The sequence below is a fragment of the Procambarus clarkii genome, chromosome 6, assembly GCF_040958095.1.
Source record: "Procambarus clarkii isolate CNS0578487 chromosome 6, FALCON_Pclarkii_2.0, whole genome shotgun sequence".
In the NCBI taxonomy this organism is placed as follows: domain Eukaryota; kingdom Metazoa; phylum Arthropoda; class Malacostraca; order Decapoda; family Cambaridae; genus Procambarus; species Procambarus clarkii.
Window position 1 is genome coordinate 26,847,573 of NC_091155.1, and position 17,367 is coordinate 26,864,939.

A 17,367-nucleotide genomic window follows, 5' to 3' on the forward strand; every position below is an offset into this window, starting at 1 on the left:
CATCATATAGAGCATAATCTTTCTTTCCTATGAGATGTTTAGGCATGGGAGCGTCTCATTGGTCTCTTGTAGCAACGCCCTCAGGGTTAGGTGTGGCCGCTTGTGTAGTATCTTATACATTGTGTAGTATCTTATACATTGTGTAGTATCTTATACATTGTGTAGTATCTTATACATTATGTGGTATCTTATACATTGTGTGGTACCTTATACATTGTGTGGTATCTTATACATTGTGTGGTATCTTATACATTGTGTGGTACCTTATACATTGTGTAGTATCTTATACATTGTGTGGTACCTTATACATTGTGTGGTACCTTATACATTGTGTGGTATCTTATACATTGTGTGGTATCTTATACATTGTGTGGTACCTTATACATTGTGTGGTATCTTATACATTGTGTGGTACCTTATACATTGTGTGGTATCTTATACATTGTGTAGTATCTTATACATTGTGTGGTACCTTATACATTGTGTGGTACCTTATACATTGTGTGGTACCTTATACATTGTGTGGTACCTTATACATTGTGTGGTATCTTATACATTGTGTGGTATCTTATACATTGTGTGGTACCTTATACATTGTGTGGTACCTTATACATTGTGTGGTATCTTATACATTGTGTGGTACCTTATACATTGTGTGGTATCTTATACATTGTGTAGTATCTTATACATTGTGTGGTACCTTATACATTGTGTGGTACCTTATACATTGTGTGGTACCTTATACATTGTGTGGTATCTTATACATTGTGTGGTACCTTATACATTGTGTAGTATCTTATACATTGTGTGGTACCTTATACATTGTGTGGTACCTTATACATTGTGTGGTACCTTATACATTGTGTGGTATCTTATACATTGTGTGGTATCTTATACATTGTGTGGTACCTTATACATTGTGTGGTACCTTATACATTGCGTGGTATCTTATACATTGTGTGGTACCTTATACATTGCGTGGTATCTTATACATTGTGTGGTACCTTATACATTGTGTGGTATCTTATACATTGTGTGGTATCTTATACATTGTGTGGTATCTTATACATTGTGTGGTACCTTATACATTGTGTGGTATCTTATACATTGTGTGGTATCTTATACATTGTGTGGTACCTTATACATTGTGTGGTACCTTATACATTGCGTGGTATCTTATACATTGTGTGGTACCTTATACATTGCGTGGTATCTTATACATTGTGTGGTACCTTATACATTGCGTGGTACCTTATACATTGTGTGGTATCTTATACATTGTGTGGTACCTTATACATTGTGTGGTATCTTATACATTGTGTGGTATCTTATACATTGTGTGGTGCCTTATACATTGTGTGGTATCTTATACATTGTGTGGTATCTTATACATTGTGTGGTACCTTATACATTGTGTGGTACCTTATACATTGTGTGGTACCTTATACATTGTGTGGTATCTTATACATTGTGTGGTGCCTTATACATTGTGTGGTATCTTATACTTTGTGTGGTACCTTATACATTGCGTGGTATCTTATACATTGTGTGGTACCTTATACATTGTATGGTATCTTATACATTGTGTGGTACCTTATACATTGTGTGGTATCTTATACATTGTGTGGTATCTTATACATTGTGTGGTACCTTATACATTGCGTGGTATCTTATACATTGTGTGGTACCTTATACATTGTGTGGTATCTTATACATTGTGTGGTACCTTATACATTGTGTGGTATCTTATACATTGTGTGGTATCTTATACATTGTGTGGTACCTTATACATTGCGTGGTACCTTATACATTGTGTGGTATCTTATACATTGTGTAGTATCTTATACATTGTGTGGTACCTTATACATTGTGTGGTATCTTATACATTGTGTGGTACCTTATACATTGTGTGGTATCTTATACATTGTGTGGTACCTTATACATTGTGTGGTATCTTATACATTATGTGGTACCTAATACATTGTGTAGTACCTTAAGCATGGAACAAATTCAGAATACGAATATTTTTTTAACATTGTTTATATAAGTAATAATATATTGAAATTATTATTATCGTTATTATTATAATTATTATTATTTGTATTATTATTATTTTAACTATTCTGTTATTATTTTTATTTTTATATGATTATTTTTATTTTAATATTATAATAAGCTGTCTGGATCAGACTGTCTGATACTGTACGACTTTGAAGAACATCTATGATTTAATACATTTTTTATGAATTTTAATACAACTGTTTGCCAAAAATGTTTATAATTCTACATACAATTACAGTACTTTTAAAAATCAATTTCCTTGAAAGCATTTCATTGACTTTGATAGCAATGATATTTTTTATTAAATAGTATTGTTATAATTAGCTTAATTTAATCAGCATCATTATATATAGTATACTTAAAAAACACGGAGTTTATACATTATCACCATAGGTGCTCTCACAAGGGGCTCAATCAAGGTGCTCTCACCTGGGACTCTCACAAGGGGCTCTCACATGGGGCTCTCACAAGCTCTCACAAAGGGCTCTTAGAAGGTACTCTCACAAGGAGCTCAATCAAGGTCCTCTCACAAGGTGCTTTCACAAGGAGTTCAATCAAGGTCCTCTCACATGGGGCTCTCACAAGGTGCTCTCATATGGGGCTCTCACAAGGTGCTCTCAAATGGAGCTCTCTCAAGGGGCTGACTCAAGATGCTACCGCCGAAGCTCTCGAATCAAGCTCTTGCAAGAAGGAGGAGGAGGGGGGCCCTTTCATTCTTGCACACCAGCTGTTGCAAATCTAAATAACCACACATATTAGTATTACCACAAACGCTTAAAACAATACCTGTCTTCCTTCACTTTTGTTCGGGATTACTTTCTCTCCAGCATTAAAATCTCCGAGGCAGAGGCGGTTATAATGTGTGTCGTGAATATTGGCTTGTCACATGCTGTCTCTATTGTGTTTGCAGTGACTTATCACAGCATAAAAATAACAATGATTGATTTACAAATTTTTTTGGCTAGGATATTAAATAATTTACATATTCTTTGCTCGGCTATTAAAAGGTTGATTTACAGATTTTAAGCCATTAAAATATAATTGTAAAATTTAGTAGGCTACTAGAAAAAAAAAAGATAATTTTTGCTAGGCTAATAAATTATATCAATGTATCCCAAGTCTTTGTGACCTTGCATAATTATTATTAATGCCTATTTTCGTATTATTGCATACGGTATTTCAAATCGGAAAGGTCTTACTTTGACAGTTTAATCAAATAAAGGACCAGTGGTGTTGTATAGCAGAAGGCGGCGGCTGGCAACTGTGGCTTGAGCCAGAGAGGTGTAAGCACACCGTGACGTCACAACCGCTCGGGAGGCCATAGGGAGCGGACGTGCTGCGTCGTTCTCTGCTCTCTATTTCTAACTGGCTTTATGAGAAAAATCAGCTCTCTTACATTGCACATTGCAATTAGTGATCAAGTGAACATTCATCAACCAAGTTGCGTATTGGTGTTAGATTAAGCGAAACCTACGAATAAATTCAGATAATATCGGTATATATTATCAGCCGCACTTGTCAACACTTTAAGTTAGCACCATCTTGGTGTTGGGAAGGAAATAGTGTTGAGTGGGGGCGTCAGAAGGTGTTGTTGCTCGGTGGTGGCGTGTGGACGCTCCAGCAAGGATGGCCTCCAAGCTCCGCCGCCCACCACTTTTCGGCCTGGACAACCCTCTAGGCATCCCCGTCCTCCCCAAGTACTCCTCAGCCTCCGCCTGCAAGGTGAGTCCCTTCCTCCTCCTCCTCTCCAGATGCTGCTGTCTCCCTCTACCTCCTCTGCTGCTGTCTCCACCTCTCACCTTGCTGCCTCTTCCTCTTCTCCCTGCTGTCTCCCTCTACCTCCTCTGCTGCTGTCTCCACCTCTCACCTTGCTGCCTCTTCCTCTTCTCCCTGCTGTCTCCACCTCCTTCCTGCTGTCTCCACCTCTTACCTTGCTGCCTCTTCCTATTCTCCCTGCTGTCTCCACCTCCTCCCTGCTGTCTCCACCTCCTCCCTGCTGTCTCCACCTCCTTCCTGCTGTCTCCACCTCCTCCCTGCTGTCTTTTCATCTCCCAATGCAGTTTCCTCCTGTCTCAAGGAGGAATGAGGGCAGGGAATGACGGTGTTGCCAAACATCTTTCTGTCTAGTTTTAAGGAAAAATAGGAGACCGTCTTTCTTTTCCATGTTCGGCACTGGGTAGAAGAGATAGGGCTAGAACACTTCTCTCAGAACGAGAAAAGGGAAGGGATGGGTCTTTACCATTCCGTCATCATAATTGGAAGATAAGAAAGGGTAAAGTTTTATCTTCCTTCGTCTGTAGGAATGTCAAGGAGGGAGGGTGAGACCCCCCCCCTCCTCTTCCACCTTTCCTAGAAGCCAGTACTTTGGTGTTGATTGCAACCGCTAAACAACGGGACAACTACTCTAATACTGAGTGTGACCACTAGGTAACGGAGGGGTCACTATTCAAGCGTTGGTAGTGATCACTAAACAAGGAGACCACTACTCCAGTGCCATGTACGACCGCTTGTACATTTAAAAGGTAAACTCCCATGAAGGGTGGGAATAAGAAGGTGGGGCAAGTGTCCAGGGCGTGCCTCAAGCCGTACAGTCGGGTAGGCCTCCTGGCTTGCACCACGAAGCCGTTACCTAGGCCTATGAGGGTTTGTGAGGCATTATCAGAGCGTCATTGTTTGAAGGATTGTTATATGGTGAAGGTAAGGTGGTGTGTGATTGTTGTTATTGAGGGTGAGGCCGGTGTGTTGGTTGATGGTGGTGATTGTTTGTTATTGTGGTACTGTTTAATAGTTGTTTTGTCATCACCATCATCATCACCACCATCACTACCACTACCACCATCATCATCATCATCATCACCCTCGTCACACTCATCGCACATATTCTCCCCCTCACACCCGCCCCCCCCCCCTATCACCCATCCCCCCTCTCTCATACCCCCCTTTACACCCTCCACACTCGCCCCTCTCCACACACCCGAGTATACCCCCTTCGCATATATCACATATATCCCCCCCCCACACTCACGTATTCGTTTGCCTTGTTCGGGTTGAATGTAGACACAGTAGTCGCTTCTGTATATATTTATTGAGTGAGGCAAACAGGTGTATAACTGGCCAGCCGAGGTCCACCTACTCTGGGTCTGTGAGGATGACTGAGGCTGCTGGGAGCATGCTTGATGCTCCTCTGTCTGGCATGACGTCAGAGGCCTACTTGCCTGTGATTGGTTACATTTCAACTGACAGAATTTGAGTATAACACCCGCACAAACCTATCCCTTCCCCTCCCTACCACAAACACATCTTTCACTCACACTCAAGAGGCTCCAAGATACATTCTTCTTACACTTTTCTCAGCATTTCAGCCCCGCAAATACAACAAATAATGCCACATCTACCCCGGCCATCACCACATCCTACAACCCCACCACCACCACCACCACCACTACCCTTACGTGTCCTCCCCACTACAAGCCAGGCAAGAGGCTAGTGGTCCCTCAGTCTGATATTTACCCGGCTTGGCTTGCCCCACCCCTTCCACGATGACTGTATGAGCAAAGTTCCTTGCCCTGCGCAGGTTGGCGCCTCAGTTGGCCTCAGGATTATCACGTTGTTTGTACTGTAAACATATTCACTATTTGTTGCATCAGTGAAAACATGGATAATATCAAGGGTATTGTGGGGGAACGCTGACGCATTCTGACCAAGATAGCTGCATGGAGATGGCGCTGTAGCCTCAGGTCGCGGTGGTCTTAATATGGGTTTTGGTGTCATCTCTCCATGATGACTTCCGCTTGTGAATTGAGTTCTTCACGTCATACCATGTTCTGTTGCACCGAGGTCCAGGGGTATTGATGTCCAGTTAAGCACCTTGATTTTGTGCTCTCTAAACCAAATGTAACAGATCTGAAGGTGTGCTAGGGGGTCGTTATCCTGCTGAAGGTGTGCTAGGGGGTCGTTATCCTGCTGAAGGTGTGCTAGGGGGTCGTTATCCTGCTGAAGGTGTGCTAGGGGGTCGTTATCCTGCTGAAGGTGTGCTAGGGGGTTGTTATCCTGCTGAAGGTGTGCTAGGGGGTCGTTATCCTGCTGAAGGTGTGCTAGGGGGTCGTTATCCTGCTGAAGGTGTGCTAGGGGGTTGTTATCCTGCTGAAGGTGTGCTAGAGGGTCGTTATCCTGCTGAAGGTGTGCTAGGGGGTCGTTATCCTGCTGAAGGTGCGCTAGGGGTCGTTATCCTGCTGAAGGTGTGCTAGGGGGTCGTTATCCTGCTGAAGGTGTGCTAGGGGGTTGTTATCCTGCTGAAGGTGTGCTAGGGGGTCGTTATCCTGCTGATGGTGCGCTAGGGGTCGTTATCCTGCTGAAGGTGCGCTAGGGGTCGTTATCCTGCTGAAGGTGTGCTAGGGGTCGTTATCCTGCTGATGGTGCGCTAGGGGTCGTTATCCTGCTGAAGGTGTGCTAGGGGTCGTTATCCTGCTGACGGTGTGTTAGGGGTCGTTATCCTGCTGAAGGTGTGCTAGGGGTCGTTATCCTGCTGAAGGTGTGCTAGGGGTCGTTATCCTGCTGAAGGTGTGCTAGGGGTCGTTATCCTGCTGACGGTGTGTTAGGGGTCGTTATCCTGCTGAAGGTGTGCTAGGGGTCGTTATCCTGCTGAAGGTGTGCTAGGGGGTCGTTATCCTGCTGAAGGTGTGCTAGGGGTCGTTATCCTGCTGAAGGTGTGCTAGGGGTCGTTATCCTGCTGAAGGTGTGCTAGGGGTCGTTATCCTGCTGAAGGTGTGCTAGGGGTCGTTATCCTGCTGAAGGTGTGCTAGGGGTCGTTATCCTGCTGAAGGTGCGCTAGGGGTCGTTATCCTTACTTGACTGGCCCACCTCCATACTAGGCAGATTAACATCCATATAGGATAAGACCACCTCCATGTCCTGGGCTGGCGAGCCGTGGCAGCGGATGACACGGCTGCCACGGGCGGGAGAAGGACATGACGTCTTTACAACCACAAGCCGCAGGCGGTGTTGGCACCTGGCCGTGACCGCACCTAGGTGTCGCGCTTCTCCTGCGGCTCACCGCTTGCGGTAGAGGGAAGCTTCGTGGCTCACCCGAGAATAATTGTTATAATCTGTTATATCTTTTGTATCTCTCGATAACAAATTAGCAAAGATAGGCTAGATGCAGGTGGCACAGTGCCGGATATAGGCTACAGAAGACACACTGCCAACTGCACTCCACCTTCAACGCTAAGATAAAATAAAACTACAATTTTGTTCATGTGTGTTCTATATTTGATGAATTGATGATTAAGATCCCGTACGTCTTTCATCAATCACAGCGGCTTTGTTTACATTCATTAAGCAAAGTTATTGGACTGTGAATCACTACGAGATTGTGTATGATAATAACTTTGGGTTGTGAAGTTTTGAAACTTATAAACTTTAATAAATGGAACGAACAAACTATCCGCCCCTAGAATGACGCCCCGAGATTCTGATGATGACTGATAAAGATTAAGCCACCCAAGTGGTGGCACGGGCATGAATAGCCCGTAATCCGAGATTCTGGCGGTGGTGAGGTGTTATACCTGGTTGCCCGCCACGGGTCACCGCGTCCAGAGATACACCGCCGACCGTGTTCGCTAGTTGTGCGTAGCCACGCACGCACGATCGCCACGGACGGCATGCACGACCTCTTCTACACTATGGTACACACACGCACGGAGACGTCTACGCTAGGGCAGCGGTACGCACACACGGGTACCTCGTCCGCTGTGGTGGCGGGACATACACAAGGGGGGTATCTCTTGGCTGGGGCCGACGGTACGCACACACGGGTACCTCGTCCGCTGTGGTGGCGGGACATACACAAGGGGGGTATCTCTTGGCTGGGGCCGACGGTACGCACACACGGGTACCTCTTAACGGTACACACACGTACCTCTTCACTGTGGCAGTGGTGGCTCCAGCAATGGTGCCGGGGAAGGGGGGAGGGTGGGAAGCCGGAGGGTACTTGGGGTCAAATACTTGGCTGTCTGACGCGAAAGTAATTTCTATCTTCCTCTTGCTGGGGCTCTCACTTAACGGAGTGGATGGTCGCTCAACATTCAACACTCTGAAACACCGGAAAACACCTTCCTTCTGCGCTAATGTTATATAGAGAACACCGCTATGTTCACCGGCTCGTGTTCTTCGCCTTACGCACCACAATTCCGTATATGTGTATGCGTCGCTATGTAAATATACATATGCTCCAACCTATCGGTGCAGTTAAATCGCCACACTGTGCGTTAATGCGTCACTATAGCGGTGGATTTTAGCCGTCAATCGCTATACGCTGTTGCGTCACTGTAGCGATGCGTTTCAGTCATCATGCAATGCGTCACTGCGTCAGTATAGCGATGCGTTTCAGGAAGCGTCTCACACGGTCGGTCGCGCCAGGCGTCGGCAGGTTTTGCAGCCTGTAATTTATACGGCTTCTCGGCCGTGGTTGGGCGGCGTTAACCTCAGCCTGGGTGCCTGGGGCGCTGGGTGCTGGGTGGCTAGGGTGCTGGGTGCCTGGGGCGCTGGGTGCTGGGTGGCTAGGGTGCTGGGTGCCTGGGGTGGCTCACCCACCCATACACTTTCTGTGGGAGCTTCATCCATGCCTACAACCTCATACTCCCTGGGAACCGTCATCATTATCATACATCATCTAATCATCATTATCATACATCATCTAATCAGCATTATCATACACCATCTAATCATTATCATCATCTAATCAGCATTATTATACATCTAATCATCATTATCATCTTGTAACACGCGCACCGTTCTTAACACATCTAATTGTTTCTTGGAGCTCTGCGATGGTTATGTAGTTCATAAGGTTCACTGTGAATGTTATTAAGGTTCATTATTGGCCTTGGAAGCAAATTTGTGGCCGTTTTCTACGAGAATTGTAATTGTTCTGTGGTGGGACAAAATGCCTACATTTTCCTCGGGGTTTATTCTGAAAATATTGTCCCAACAATTTCTAAATTATTGTTCTTGTTCTGTCTTCATACAGATTATTTCTCAAGGCGTGGCTGATGTAAGGTGTTTTCTCGCTTGGTTCCCATCCTGTTTTTTTTTTTATCTTTTTCCACAACTTTCAGGATTTCTGTGATCTGTTTGCATTTGGTTTATTAGATTTCATTTTTGGTTGTATTCTGTTTTGCATAAATCTTGCAGCTCATTCTGAAGTTTCGTCTGCAATCTTCTATAGTGGTGTGTCCACCACCACCACTACCCTCATGACACCCCACCACTGCCCTACCCTCATGACACCCCACCACTGCCCTACCCTTCCTCACCCCTTCAATCCCCCCCCCTCTAACCCCATCTCTCCTCCCCTCCCCCCACCCCACTATATCCACACAAATATCAGTGGAGCTAAAGCAGATTCTTCACCTTTGGTATGCAAATAGTATTTGTTTATATAGCTTGAGTGCTTACACTGAGGACGGCAGACACTGTGCAATGCAGGCGATGAGTCACAATAACGTGGCTAGAGTACAATCGACTTGAGAATGGTCCAGGACGGACCGAAACGTCGTCGTCCCTTCACCTTCTAGTATGTGGTCTGGTCACACTGTGCAATGGTTCCCTGTGGCGAATACACGCCATATTGCCCTTTTGTAGTCTGCCTCATTCTCAGTAGGTGGTACCTGAGGGCACACCCTCACCCAGCCTCCAGCAACCCAACAACCCGCTTCCACCACCCTGAAACCCACCGCCCCTCCACCACAGACCCACAACCCATACCCCGACCACCACAACCCCCTGGAACCCCATGATACAGGACACACAGTGGTAAGGTGGGTCCCAGGGGGTGAATCTCTTGGATCTGATAGATGGTTATGCTAATTTTGTGTTTTCTTAGTATTATTTCTATGGTGTACTGACCACTTGTAGGTGTTCGGTCTCCTCCAGCGTCTGGTAGGTGTTCGGTCTCCTCCAGCGTCTGGTAGGTGTTCGGTCTCCTCCAGCGTCTGGTAGGTGTTCGGTCTCCTCTAACGTCCGGTAGGTGTTCGGTCTCCAGTTTTAAAGACCTTATAAACTTTTCCTTGAGACCCTCGCGTATGACTGTGTAACTTATCGTGTGCGCTCCACCTCCCATACTCAGTCTGGTCACTCGGTCCTTATGCCTCTAGATTGTTGATGTGTGGGAGGGAGGAGGCTGTTGTGGGTGGGAACTAGAAGCAATAATAGCTGTCAGGTATATTGGAGTGTGTTGGGAGAGAAGGGTGGGGGGGGGGGTTGTACTGTTGCACGTTCACCATTGTCACGCTTGCTGACCTCTGTCACCTGTGGTTATGTAAGAGGTTTTTCTTGCCAGTGTCGGTCTCTACTTTCACGCGTATGTGTGTGTGTGACTGTGCTCACCTGGATGTACTTGCGTGGCCCGAGCTTCACACACTTCCTTATTGTTCTCCCTCACACACAGGTTCTTCTTATTCACTTCCTCACACACAGGTTCCTTACGCCTGTCAATCACCAGTCGCCAGGGGCCAGATTCACGAAAGCAGTTACGCAAGCACTTACGAACGTGTACATCTTTCCTCAATCTTTGACGGCTTTGGTTACATTTATTAAACAGTTTACAAGCATGGAATCTTGCCAATCAACTGTTGTTATTGTTATAAACAGCCTCCTGGTGCTTCGGAGCTCATTAACTGTTTAATAATTGTAAACAAATTACTTTCTTATTCCTTTGTGGCTTATGCGGGCACTTAGCTTTCACTCGCATTATGATGTTCGTGTCCCTCCTCTTCTTTCCCACTTAGTTCTGAGTATTTTGTATGTCGTAATTATGTCTCATCAGTTTATTTTCTCTTCCGGTGATGTAAGATTTAGTTCTTTTGACTTTCTAGGGAGCTCAAACCTCTCAGTTCTGGGACTAACCTGCTGGCATATGTGACATAGAGTTTTGAATGAATACTTCATACCCAAGACTCTACTACAAATTAGAGGTATTGTCAGGCATCATCACCGTGACAAGGTAACTGAGGAAAGGAGCATAGAAGCACAAACTAGTGAATCTATACGATGGTACAACATGGTTGCAGCTGGCAATCCCAATCGTTATGGCCGAAGAGGAGGACGAGGGAGGGAATCAGTAATAGCAAGAATCCGTCTTGGATACAAATATCCTTGGAGATATGGAATGGAAACAACAGTTGATCAGCGAAGTTGCAGAATCTGTGGTGAGAGTGATGGATACCGCCTTGACCACTATCTACGTGAATGTGAACACCTGAGAGATATCAGAAATATGTGTAGAATAATAAACCCCACATTGTTTGAGTTAGGAAAACACTATTTGTCAAATATTGATGCTGTTCTTAAAAGATTTCCCCATTTTGCACCCGCAAGATAACGTAAGCTTTTAAGGGTTGATAGATGTTAATCTTCTTGTTTGAGGAGCTGTTCACTTGAGACAGTTAAGCAAGTCCCAGCTGTGTCTGGGTACAAGTGACAGGATGAACAACCCAGCGGGTTTTCTTCCTATTGGGGAGTGTTGTACATGCTGCTATGGCGGTGTGTCCACTCACAAGATGAGTGGCGCTGCCCAATAAACTCGCCCCTCGGGGCAAAATTTATAAAATTTAATTTGAACTAGAGTTCAAGTGTCTGAATGGAGTTCACATGTTTTCCGACGTTGCCTATGACGCTGATGCTATTCGGTTAGTGTGTACTTCAGGATACAGGATTACAACTCATCAAGCATGTACGCGTACACTTCCGAAACCTGTACATCATTCCTCAATCATGGTGACATAGCAGTTATTAAATAGTTTACATGCTTTACAACCCTTCACAACCCAAGGTTGTTATTGTTATAGACACCCTTGTAGCGCTTCTTAAACCTTTAATTGTTCCATAAATGTAAACCAAACCGCCATGATTCAGGAAAGATGTACATGTTTCGTAAATGGATACGACTGATCCAGGTCATGGGAGGCTGCATCAGTGCGAGAAGAACATGTGCTGGCGATGAAAAGTGGAGGAGATGCGTCGTAATACCTGTTGAAGGGGGGGGGGGGGAGGACGTAGCCAGGGGCGGGGAGAGGTGTCGAGCCATGTAGCCAACTACGCCACGAGGGCGAATGGCAAGAATGGACAGCCCCGCTCCTGTGCCAGATAAGTTCACTACGGGCTCGCCATAGCCCGTGCTACTTGGAACGTTTTGTTCCCAGTAGCTGAATCTAAAACAACAACAGCAGCATGAAGGGGGAAAGGAAATATCATACGAAAGCACCGAGCCATTACGACTATATAACACTTGGAAGGGATCCGGATAAGGATTTGGGATGGGACGGGGGGAAGAAAGAATGGTGCCCAACCACTTGGAATGTCGGGGGATTGAACGCCGACCGGCATGACGCTCTACCGTCGCTCTACCGTCCAGCCCAAGTGGAAGGAAAGCATTAGATTTAAAATCATGAAGAAACGCTGCGACTGAGAGGGAGCTGCAAGAGAGAGTGGAAGGAAGAACACATACAGGTGCCATAGACCAGGCGACGAGTGTCAACTTAGGTGAGCAGGCACCTTCACCACGGTGGAACACCTAGACCCAATTATAATCATTTGATCCTCAAACACCTCCTTCTCATAAACACAGAACAAATGCTCTGTAAACCACTCGCTTCCTCTTCTATTTTTTGAACGGAAAAACTGTACACACAAACAGCTAACCTAACCTAACCTAACCTAAGCCCAACTCTAGACATAACTAGAATATATAATAATAGTTTTTACTTGCTAAAATAACTTTTTCATTGCATAATACGGAAAATGTATGAAAGCGTCTTTGAGGTCGGCTGCATCGTGGACGAGCGCAGCAAGAGGATGGGTTGTCCTCAGAGGTCCAAGATAACATAGCCAGTGAACCCCAGAGGTCCAAGATAACATAGCCAGTGAACCCCAGAGGTCCAAGATAACCCCAGAGATTTAACATAACATAATGATTGAACCTCAGAGATCCAAGATTACATAACGAGTTATCCCCAGAGGTCCAAGATAACATAGCGAGTGAAGGTTCAAGAGAGGATGAGGACGGTGTGGGGGGGGGGGATAATGGGAAATACGCCCGGTGAGATTCCTTTCTCATCTCGATGACGTCACCGCTATAATGAACCGCCGATTATGAGAAGAGAAAATCTATTGTGAATTCATCGTGTAATTATGAGAATTTCTTCTCCTATTGTCTTAATAACCCCGGAGATGACTGTGGACTAGTCCCCGGAGGTGACTGTAGACTAGTCCCCGGAGATGACTGTGGACTAGTCCCCGGAGATGACTATGGACTAGTCCCCGGAGGTGACTGTGGACTAGTCCCCGGAGATGACTGTGGACTAGTCCCCGGAGATGACTATGGACTAGTCCCCGGAGGTGACTGTGGACTAGTCCCCGGAGATGACTGTGGACTAGCCCCCGGAGATGACTATGGACTAGTCCCCGGAGGTGACTGTGGACTAGTCCCCGGAGATGACTGTGGACTAGTCCCCGGAGGTGACTGTGGACTAGTCCCCGGAGGTGACTATGGACTAGTCCCCGGAGGTGACTATGGACTAGTCCCCGGAGATGACTGTGGACTAGTCCCCGGAGGTGACTGTGGACTAGTCCCCGGAGGTGACTATGGACTAGTCCCCGGAGGTGACTATGGACTAGTCCCCGGAGATGACTGTGGACTAGTCCCCGGAGGTGACTGTGGACTAGTCCCCGGAGGTGACTATGGACTAGTCCCCGGAGGTGACTGTGGACTAGTCCCCGGAGGTGACTATGGACTAGTCCCCGGAAGTGACTATGGACTAGTCCCCGGAGGTGACTATGGACTAGTCCCCGGAGGTGACTGTAGACTAGTCCCCGGAGGTGACTGTGGACTAGTCCCCGGAGGTGACTATGGACTAGTCCCCGGAAGTGACTGTACTAGTCCCCGGAGGTGACTGGACTAGTCCCCGGAGGTGACTATGGACTAGTCCCCGGAAGTGACTATGGACTAGTCCCCGGAGGTGACTATGGACTAGTCCCCGGAGGTGACTGTAGACTAGTCCCCGGAGGTGACTATGGACTAGTCCCCGGAAGTGACTATGGACTAGTCCCCGGAGGTGACTGTGGACTAGTCCACGGAGGTGACTATGGACTAGTCCCCGGAAGTGACTATGGACTAGTCCCCGGAGGTGACTATGGACTAGTCCCCGGAGGTGACTGTAGACTAGTCCCCGGAGGTGACTGTAGACTAGTCCCCGGAGATGACTGTGGACTAGTCCCCGGAGGTGACTGTAGACTAGTCCCCGGAGGTGACTGTAGACTAGTCCCCGGAAGTGACTATGGACTAGTCCCCGGAGGTGACTGTAGACTAGTCCCCGGAGGTGACTGTAGACTAGTCCCCGGAAGTGACTATGGACTAGTCCCCGGAGGTGACTATGGACTAGTCCCCGGAGGTGACTATGGACTAGTCCCCGGAGGTGACTATGGACTAGTCCCCGGAGGTGACTATGGACTAGTCCCCGGAGGTGACTATGGACTAGTCCCCGGAGGTGTCTGTGGACTAGTCCCCGGAGGTGACTATGGACTAGTCCCCGGAGGTGACTATGGACTAGTCCCCGGAGGTGACTGTAGACTAGTCCCCGGAGGTGACTGTAGACTAGTCCCCGGAGGTGACTGTAGACTAGTCCCCGGAAGTGACTATGGACTAGTCCCCGGAGGTGACTGTAGACTAGTCCCCGGAGGTGACTGTAGACTAGTCCCCGGAAGTGACTATGGACTAGTCCCCGGAGGTGACTGTGGACTAGTCCCCGGAGGTGACTGTAGACTAGTCCCCGGAGGTGACTGTAGACTAGTCCCCGGAGATGACTGTGGACTAGTCCCCGGAGATGACTGTGGACTAGTCCCCGGAGGTGACTGTAGACTAGTCCCCGGAGGTGACTGTAGACTAGTCCCCGGAGGTGACTGTAGACTAGTCCCCGGAGGTGACTGTAGACTAGTCCCCGGAGGTGACTGTGGACTAGTCCCCGGAGGTGACTGTAGACTAGTCCCTAACCATTGTGCTCACGGAAGGAAGGTACCCCGGGGTATTTGGTCTTAAAATAGCCCAATCGTACAGCACCCCACGCACGCACTCACCAGCCCCCACACTCACCACCCCACACACTCACCAGCCCCCACACTCACCACCCCACACACTCACCACCCCACACACACTCACCACCCCACACACACTCACCACCCCACACACTCACCACCCCACACACTCACCACCCCACACACACTCACCACCCCACACACTCACCACCCCACACACTCACTAGCCCCCCAAGCATAGAGGGTGTTGAAGCGTAGGCAACACTTACACAATGGTGTTCTAGATAACGGGGGAAATAAAGGTTAATTGGGATGTGACCCACATTTAGTGTGGGTGAAGCTCCAGCTCCTGCGCCCCAAGACTCAGCTGTCAGTCATCTGGTGCAGTCACTCCACCTCACCTTTCTTTATTGAATTACTATTTGTTTGTTTTTCTTTATTAAATAATATAGAATATAAAAATCATATTTACATCGATTTACAAGTGAAAATGCTACATTTATACTTAGTTTATATAGTTCTCAGGAAACCAATTTTTTCATATCACATAGATTATATCACATATCTTCACATAGATGATATCACATATCATCACAGATGTTATCACATATCCCATAGATGATATCACATATCATCACATTGATGATATCACATGGTCACATATCACATCACATATCATCCGTAAACCCCAAATATTATACCTGATCCTGCCTCGCGAAAACTTCAATATTTTGTCTACTGAGTAACCCTCAAGCCTGCCTATCCACCACAAAAAATATAAAAAAGTAACCTAATTATTGTTTTCTTAATTTTCTTGCATTTTATGTCAATATGAAACATTAAAAACCTCATTAAATCCACTCTAATTCAATAGGTTTACAGTGAAAAACAAACATTTATCTATGCTCACCTACCCGAGCTATAGGGGGATGAATATATGAAGTTACTATGGTGTTGAGTTGATTTTCATATAGCTGTGTCTGTGGTGCTGGTACTGTGCACAGTATTAACACCACAGACACAGAGAGACAGCTGGTGATGTATATACTACCAAATCCTCTTCCTTTCGGGATTTAGAGAGCTACCATCCTCCAAATTCCAATTTGATTTTGTTAGTTACCTCATCACCTCTGATGTTGATAAGAGTTCTCTCTCAGAGTACCTATTGCAGAGGTGCTATAGGTTCTCTGAGGGAGAACTCTTATCAACATCAGAGGCCTGAGACTGTTCAACACGCTTCCACTACACCTAAGGTGCATAACTGACCGACCCCTCACAGTGTTCAAGAGAGAACTCGATAAACACCTCCAAAGGATACCTGATCAACCAGGCTGTGACTGTGTCAACCAACAGCCTGGTTAACCAGTCCAGCAACGAGAAGGCCTAGTCGAGGACCTGGCCGCGGGGACGCTAAGCCCCGCAATCATCTCAAAGACATCCCTCAAGACATATCAGAGAACCGTATTCCATTAATTCCTCTGATTTGCAGGAGAGTCCTGAGTATTAGCGGTTGACTGTAGTCCCCTACAGCATCCTCAGCTACTCAAGCGAATCTAGATCAAAATAATCAAAACCTGATTGGTTGTCATTTACATAATTATCTTAACTTAAGCGACTGTTCCTTCCTATGTTTTCTGCAATTTTTTGGTCTAAGGCTTTGTAGTGTAGCTCTTGAGTCGTTGCGAATCACTACTTCCCTTGTGTTAACTTTTGGGTATCTTAACGACAAAACAATGGCAGCGAATTCGTTCTTGTTCTTCTTTTTCGTTATGGAAGGCTTTGTTTCCGCTGCACCAGCCTGGCCAGCATGAAGGCTACGAGACCCATCAGTGGAGAGTTGATCTTATTCAGCTACTGTCTGTGTTCCGGTCCTCGAGATGTGTGTCTTATGATTTATGGTGACACGTTACGTAGAGAGAAGGGCTGCGTAAGGGAACAGGAGGGAAAAGGAGAGCGCTGCAGGGAGAGGGAGGGAAAAGGAGAGCTCTGCAGGGAGAGGGAGAGGTGGAAGGAGAAAGCAACAGGGAGAGGGAGGTGACCACAGGGAGCTGGAGGAAGTGTGAGAGGGAGGGAATGAGTAGTGAGAGAGGAGGCAGTTGATGGTGGAGCGTCCTAGTTTCGCCAGGTTTCTCCCCCGTGTGTTGCTTGAGGACGGTGGCGTAGCCTCGTCTCCCGCCCTCCACGCGGCGCTTCCAGTCCCCTCCACTCGCTCGAGGACTA

General features: G+C 46.7%; 2 protein-coding genes across 4 annotated transcripts in view; one reads left to right on the forward strand and one right to left on the reverse strand.

Annotated features, from left to right (window-relative positions):
- Window positions 1-17,367, reverse strand: part of LOC123753886 (uncharacterized) — a 68,036-nt gene that overhangs the window by 18,938 nt on the left and 31,731 nt on the right. The gene's annotated exons all lie outside the window — the stretch shown is intronic.
- Window positions 3,380-17,367, forward strand: part of LOC123754052 (protein phosphatase 1 regulatory subunit 14C) — a 197,331-nt gene continuing 183,343 nt past the window's right edge. Inside the window, exon 1 of the mRNA XM_069307339.1 lies at window positions 3,380-3,783. Within this exon, the coding sequence (XP_069163440.1) occupies window positions 3,688-3,783 (96 nt within the window). The 5' untranslated portion in view covers window positions 3,380-3,687. The remainder of the gene's footprint in view (window positions 3,784-17,367) is intronic.